Source organism: Salvelinus namaycush, chromosome 4, assembly GCF_016432855.1.
Source record: "Salvelinus namaycush isolate Seneca chromosome 4, SaNama_1.0, whole genome shotgun sequence".
Taxonomy (NCBI): domain Eukaryota; kingdom Metazoa; phylum Chordata; class Actinopteri; order Salmoniformes; family Salmonidae; genus Salvelinus; species Salvelinus namaycush.
Genome location: NC_052310.1, coordinates 15,624,316 through 15,632,228, shown reverse-complemented (window position 1 = coordinate 15,632,228; position 7,913 = coordinate 15,624,316). Strand labels below are relative to the sequence as shown.

The window sequence follows — 7,913 nt, the reverse complement described above, 5'->3', positions numbered from 1 at the left end:
CAGAGAGATCCTTGATGAAGACCTGCTCCTTGATGAAGACAACCCTATGCCCACAGCCAAGACAAGGTAGGAGTGGCTTCGGGACAAGTCTCTGAATGTCCTTGAGTGGCCCAGCCAGAGCCTGGACTTGAACCCGATCGAACATCTCTGGAGAGACCTGATAATAGTGGTGCAGTGACGCTCCCCATCCAAGCTGACAGAGTTTGAGAGGATCTGCAGAGAAGAATGGTAGAAACTCCCCAAATACAGGTGTGCAAAGCTTGTATCGTCATACCCAAGAAAACTTGAGGCTGTAATCGCTGCCAAAGGTGCATAAAAAAAGTACTGAGTAAAAGGTCGGAATACTTTTATGTGATATTTCAGTAAAAAAATAAAAATTGCAAACATTTCTAAAACCTGTTTTGGCTTTGTCATTGCTGGGTATTTTGTGTATATTGAGGAAAAAACAAACAATTTAATACATTTTAGAATAAGGCTGTAACGTAACAAAATGTGGGAGAAGTCAAGGGGTCTGAATACTTTCCGAATGCTGTGATCGTATACAAATAATAATAATTGATTGGATTTACGGATCCCGAGTGACGCAGTAGTCTAAGGCACTGCATCTCAGTGCTAGAGGCATCACTACAGACCCTGGTTCGATTCCAGGCTGTATCACAACCGGCCGTGATTGGGAGTCACATAGGGCGGTGCACAATTGGCCCAGCGTCGTCTGGGGGTAGACCGTCATTGTAAATAATATTTTGTTCTTAACTGAGTTGCCTAGTTAAATAAAGGTTAAATAAATAAATAAATATAGCACTTTTCTACTAGCTGAGGCACTCAAAGCACTTTACATACTCACCTCATCCACCATCAATGTGTAGCACCCACCTCGTTGATGCACAGTGACTATTTTTGTGCCAGAACTCTCACCACACATCAGCTATCAGGCGGAGAGGTGAGGAGTGATATATGCCAATTAGGAATGAGGGGGATGAATAGGTGGCCATGATGGAATGTGGCCAGGTTGGGAATTTAGCCATGACACCGGGGTGAACACCCCTACTCTTACAAGAAGCAGCATTGGATTTTGAATGACCACAGAGAGTCAGGACACCCGTTTTAACGTCCCAACCCGAAAGACGGCACCCTACGCAGGACAATGTTCCCAAATGTAATCAAGGTTTGAAATTATAATGTTTTATTATATCTGTTTTAGCTTCTTGCGGTCACTTTGCAGTAAAATTATTTTATTTATTATTACGTTCTGGACCACTGACCATCCGCTCAAGAACAAATTGGCCTGCGGCTGAATCTTGTTGATGATCCCTGCTCTATAAGAATGACGGAGTCCATCCAAATGATCTTGGCTCCTGGACTCTGTCCACACATTTCAAGGCTGCGTTGAGACAATGACTTATCGATGACCGAAGACCAGCTCAGTTAATCTCTACCATTGTGTCACTAAGTTGTCATAATACTGCAGCAAATGTACATTACCCAAGGGGGGTTGGCAGACACAATGTAAGTAACTTATTGTATGTCCCTCTAACTGCCCTGAATGCCTCTGTTGATCCTACAGCTATTGTATGCAGTAATCATGTGCCTATGAACCAGAGTTTTACTGTTAGCACTGAGGCGGTGTGCCCTAGTAGGAAATCTATTGTGTGCAGCTAACCCAGCACTATCAGCTCAAACATAAATAACATGAGCATGTCTACTTCTGATAAGCTTCCCAGTAAAGCAATAAAAACAATCAAGCATCCCAGAAAAGTGCAACAAATTGCCCACATTAACATATGTAGCCTAAGAAACAATGTTCATGAAATCAATAACTTTGCTAGTAACAGATGACATTCATATTATGACTATCTCTGAAACTCACTTAAATAATACCCTTGATGATACAGTGGTAGCAATACATGGTTATAACGTCTACAGAAAAGCCAATGGGGGTGGTGTTGCGGACAATATTCAGAACCACATTCCTGTAAAGCTCAGAGAGGATCTCATGTTAAATACTGTTGAAGCAATATAGCATCAGGTTCATCTGCCTCACTTAAAGCCCATTCTTGTGGGAAGCTGCTATAGACCACCAAGTGCTAACAGTCAGTATCTGGACAATATATGTGAAAGGCTTGATAATGTATGTGATCAACAGAGAGGTATATTTTCTGAGTGATTTCAATATTGACTGGCTTTCATCAAGCTGCCCACTCAAGAAAAAGCTTCAAACTGTAACCTGTGCCTGCAACCTGGTTCAGGTTATCAGTCAACCTATCTGGGTCAAATCAAATTTTATTGGTCACATACACATGGTTAGCAGATGCGAGTGTAGTGAAATGCTTGTGCTTCTTTTTTCCTAACCTTTATTTAACTAGACAAGTCAGTTAAGAACAAATTCTTATTTACAACGACGGCCTACACTGGCCAAACCCGGACGACGCTGGGCCAATTGTGTGCCGCCCTATGAGACTCCCAATCACGGCCGGTTGTGATACAGCCTCTAGTGCAGTAATATCTAACAAGTCATCTAACAATTTCACAACAACTAGCTTATACACAAAAGTGTAAAGGAATGAATAAGAATATGTACATATAAATATATGGATGAGTGATGGCCATGCGGCATAGGCATGATGCAGTAGATGGTATAGAGTACAAGTATATACATATGAGATGAGTAATGTAGGGTATGTAAACATTATATAAAGTGGCATTGTTTAAAGTGACTAGTGATACATTTATTACATTCAATTTTTAATTATTAAAGTGGCTAGAGATTTAGTCAGAATGTTGGCAGCAGCCACTCAATGTTAGTGATGGCTGTTTAACTGTCTGATGACCTTGAGATAGAAGCTGTTTTTCAGTCTCTCAGTCCCAGCTTTGATGCACCTGTACTGACTCGCCTTCTGGATGATAGCCGGGTGAACAGGCAGTGGCTCGGGTGGTTGTTGTCCTTGATGATCTTTTTGGCCTTCCTGTGACATCGGGTGGTGTAGGTGTCCTGGAGGGCAGGTAGTTTGCCCCCGGTGATGCGTTGTGCAGACCTCACTACCTTCTGGAGAGCCTTGCGGTTGTGGGCGGAGCAGTTGCCGTACCAGGCGGTGATACAGCCCGACAGGATGCTCTCGATTGTGCATCTGTAAAAGTTTGTAAGTGTTTTTGGTGACAATTCAAATTTCAGCCTCTTGAGGTTGAAGAGGCGCTGTTGCGCCTTCTTCACCACACTGTCTGTGTGGGCGGACCATTTCAGTTTGTCCGTGATGTGTACGCCGAGGAACTTAAAACTTTCCACCTTCTCCACTACTGTCCCGTCGATGTGGATAGGGGTGTGCTCCCTCTGCTGTTTCCTGAAGTCCATGATCATCTCCTTTGTTTTGTTGACGTTGAGTGTGAGGTTATTTTCCTGACACCACACACCGAGGGCCCTCACCTCCTCGCTGTAGGCCGTCTCGTCGTTGTTGGTAATCAAGCCTACCACTGTAGTGTCGTCTGCAAACTTGATGATTGAGTTGGAGGTGTGCATGGCCACGCAGTCATGGGTGAACAGGGAGTACAGGAGAGGGCTGAGAACGCACCCTTGTGGGGCCCCAGTGTTGAGGATCAGCGGGGTGGAGATGTTGTTTCCTACCCTCACCCCCTGGGGGCATCCCGTCAGAAAGTCCAGGACCCAGTTGCACAGGGCAGGGTCGAGACCCAGGGTCTCAGAGTTTGGAGGGTACTATGGTGTTAAACGCCGAGCTGTAATCGATGAACAGTATTCTTACATTGGTATTCCTCTTGTCCAGATGGGTTCGGGCAGTGTGCAGTGTGATTGCGATTGCGTCATCTATGGACCTATTGGGGCGGTAAGCAAATTGGAGTGGGTCTAGGGTGTCAGGTAGGGTGGAGGTGATATGATCCTTGACTAGTCTCTCAAAGCACTTCATGATGACGGAAGTGAGTGCTACGGGGCGATAGTCGTTTAGCTCAGTTACCTTAGCTTTCTTGGGAACAGGAACAATGGTGGCCCTCTTGAAGCATGTGGGAACAGCAGACTGGGATAGGGATTGATTGAATATGTCCGTAAACACACCAGCCAGCTGGTCTGCGCATGCTCTGAGGACGCAGCTAGAGATGCCGTCTGGGCCGGCAGCCTCGCGAGGGTTAACACTTTTAAATGTTTTACTTCCGTTGGCCGCGGTGAAGGAGAGCCCGCAGGTTTTGATAGCGGGCCGTGTCAGTGGCACTGTATCACCCTCAAAGCGAGCAAAGAAGTTGTTTAATTTGTCTGGGAGCAAGATGTCGGTAGTTACAAACAGTAGAGGTATGAAATCATCAACATGTATTGATCACATTTTTACTAATGCTGCAGAAATTTGCTTTAAAGCAGAAAGAGTCACACAGCTTTTCCTTTGAAAACAGCTAGCACTAAACAGGAACTGATTAACTGGTCTACCCTACCAAACTCTTTTATTTGGCAGGATTAATGTCGTCAGGATGAATATCCTTCCTCAGGTAAATGATCTATTCCAAAATATCCCCTGCCATCTATCTCAGTCCTTTTTTCAGAAAATGAATTCCAATATATCTAAATATATCTGTAACAATAAGAAACCTAGAACCATATTGACCAAACTAATTAAGCCTAAGGATTTAGGAGGGGTCTCTTTGCTACATCTGCACCTACCTTACTGCAACTACTGGTCTGCTCAGATCAAGCACATGATTAGCTGGTGCCTAGACAGACACCACTCACTTTGGGTTGGGATAGAATCAATAGCATGTCATCCAAGAGCATTAGCTTCCTTACCATTTATTAGTAGCTTTGAAAATATCCAGGTTTTATCTGACAATTTTACAGTACATAAAACACTCTTAGCTTGGAAAGATGCAAGGAGGTACTTGCAGATTTCAGACCATATATCACTCTGGTCACCGATTGCCCTTAATCCAGACCCCCCCCCCCCCTTTATTTACTCAGGACACTCTTAAATTGTTCAGACAGATAAAAACTGAGTTTGACTTACCCAACAAATATTTTTTAAGTATCTACAACTTAGACACTTCATATAAGAGTCAGAAGAAAGTCGATAAACTACATTTTGAAATGACTGGTTGAAAAACTATTTACGAATCCTACTATTATATTTTATTAAACAAAAGTGTCTCATCCTATGATGCGTTGAGACATGTTTGGGAGAGAGACATTGAACATGCATTCGGTGAGGAAGAATGGGCTTCTATCTGCGAAAGGGTCTCCCCAAATGCACCTCCATAAGCATACAATAACTGCATTTCATTTTTTTTCATTGAACCTACTTTACACCTGTCGGCCTTCACAGAATGTTTTCCAATGCATCACATTTATGTTTCAAATGTAAACAGGATACTGGAACTTCATGCACGTTTTATGGTACTGTTGCAGAATCCAGTCTTATTGGAACGATATTAATTTACACATCCAGAAGATCTTGGGTAGACAATTTGCTTTTTCACTGAATTTATATTTGCTCTACTTTGATTGTAGCTCTGTGTTTGACCCTGACTCTGAACTCTGTTCAATACCCTTGTTTACTTAGCCAAAAAATGCATATTGTTATTATGTTCCATACTTGAAGTACCATCTGGGTGAATGTAGCTTTCTCAAGCTTCTGCTATTCTACAGCTAGAGACATTTAGCTTTGATTTACACGAGAAGTCTGATACATTTTGGAAAATCTGGTCTCCATTGTGGTACTATGTAGAAAACCTCCCATAAATGCCCCGTGTTATAATTGTGATGTTTATATATATATATTCTCCATTTTATGACTGCCTTTTTGTATAATGTTTTTTAAATGTTATTTAACCTTTATTTAACTAGGCAAGTCAGTTCATCATATTTACATTGACGTCCTACCCCGGACGACGCTGGGCCAATTATGCGCTGCCAAATGGACTCCCAATCACGGCCGGATGTGATACAGCCTAGATTTTTGCTGTATCCTAATTTATTTTATTGTACTTAGCCTGTGTGGTGCAGTTTTTTGTTGGTTGTCTATGTAACCCCCGTTAAAAGAAAATAACATTATAATAAAAAGATCATTACAAAAAATAAATAAAACAGCTAGCACACATCCTGTTGCAGTCCCTTCTCTAAGTTTTTAGTACTGTGGTTGACATAAGAAACATTCATTCATGCAGTCGAAATGATTATCCGTCGTAGTTGTTTAAGTTCGGATATCGATTTAATGAACCGTACACGGATCAAACGTTTTTAAAAACATTTGTATGGGTGTTTTCAAGCCCTAGACGCGTGCTTGCTTGCTTTCTACACAAAAGAAAGCAAATAATAGAAACTGATTACACCCTGTACATTTGTGTCACCTGCAGGTCAGTGAAGCGTAACGCACAACCTGGGAACAAAGTTCATCTACTGTAATTTATGTAACAAAATCTGTCATCTCAACATACGCGTTTATTATACTGTTATTTTAAGGCGATATTATCGAAGGCTGGAAGGCATTCCAATCCGACCAATCAGTGTCAAACAACATACATTTCCCCTGCATCACCAGGGTCGGTTTTAACTGCAGCCTATCGTTTGGTTTTTAATATTGTATAAACAGATTTTTTAAAGGATTTCTTAGATAATGTTTTCGAAGATTGCATTTGGCTCTCAGCCTCTTCGGTCGAATGTATTTTTTTCCAAGCCAGTGAAACTTTTGCAAAAACCAAGGACAACTTTTCCTTCACAGGGCAGTTGGTGAGTAACAATGCAGAAAACATGTTCATCCGTGACTCGTGATCAATATTATTGTTATAGGCCTATGCGAAAATTGGTAACATCGTGGGAAATAAACTCTAAATAGATTTCCACTACTTGTTACAATTCATGTTATCATTCAGTGTTCCAGCTGCTGGGAAAAACAACCCCGATATGCAACTGCGCAAAAATATTGATGTCATTTTTCATACTTAAAACTGTTCACAAAATTGACCTAGTGAGTGTAAACAAACTGAATAATGCATTTGATTTATTCTCTGGAGACACCAAAGGTATTTGAGCTGCAGAAGTTTCAAGAATCCTCCCAACCCAAAATCGAGTGACTGTAAGCCTGTGTGGTCTATTGCACAATCACAGATAATTAATTATTGTCGACGTGTTACATTTGTGTGTCTCCTAACTTACAATCTTTTCTCTTTGCTCTTTAATTTTAAATTGTTATTTGAGAATAGGGTGTAGATTAACCTTGGCTGCTATTGGATATGTTGGGGCATTCCCTATTTTAAGTAGATCTCAAAATGAAAGTATCATGTTTCAGCTGAGGGTGCTGCCTCATTCGGAAAGCATTCAGACCCCTTAACTTTTCCCACATTTTGTTACGTTACAGCCTTATTCTAAAATGGATTAAATTGTTTTTTCCCAATATCAATTTACACACAATACCCCCTAATGACAAAGCAAAAACACGTTTTTAGATTTTTTTGCAAATGTATTAAAAATGGAAATATCACATTTACTACCCCTAATGACAAAGCAAAAACGTGTTTAGAATTTTTTGCAAATGTATTAAAAATAAAAAACCGCTAATATCACATTTACATTAGTATTCAGACCCTTCTTTACTCAGTACTTTGTTGAAGCACCTTTGGCAGAGATTACAGCCTCAAATATTATTGGTTATGATGCTACAAGCTTGGCTTGTAAGTCAAGTAGACAATCTACTGGCAAATCCTTTTTAATCCTCTCATTTGAAGATAAATAATGAAGATAAATTATAGATAAAATGTATCAGTGCTCATTGGACATAAACATTACACAACAAGTTGGAAATCGCAAATTCAACAATTAGTTGTATGGAAGGAATCGGTGACAGTGGCTAACCACAAGCATTTCAACTGGAAAGTCAGACTGGGAAAATACGTTTTGAATGGTCATCCAACTCAGAATTGTAAAATCTTTC

At 40.9% G+C, this 7,913-nt stretch overlaps 1 protein-coding gene across 1 annotated transcript in view; it reads left to right on the top strand.

The window, feature by feature from the left end:
- Positions 1 to 6,599: 6,599 nt before the first annotated feature.
- The window catches only part of acsf2 (acyl-CoA synthetase family member 2), a 37,398-nt gene continuing 36,084 nt past the window's right edge, over positions 6,600 to 7,913 (top strand). The window contains exon 1 of the mRNA XM_038991259.1: positions 6,600 to 6,712. Within this exon, the coding sequence (XP_038847187.1) occupies positions 6,600 to 6,712 (113 nt within the window). The remainder of the gene's footprint in view (positions 6,713 to 7,913) is intronic.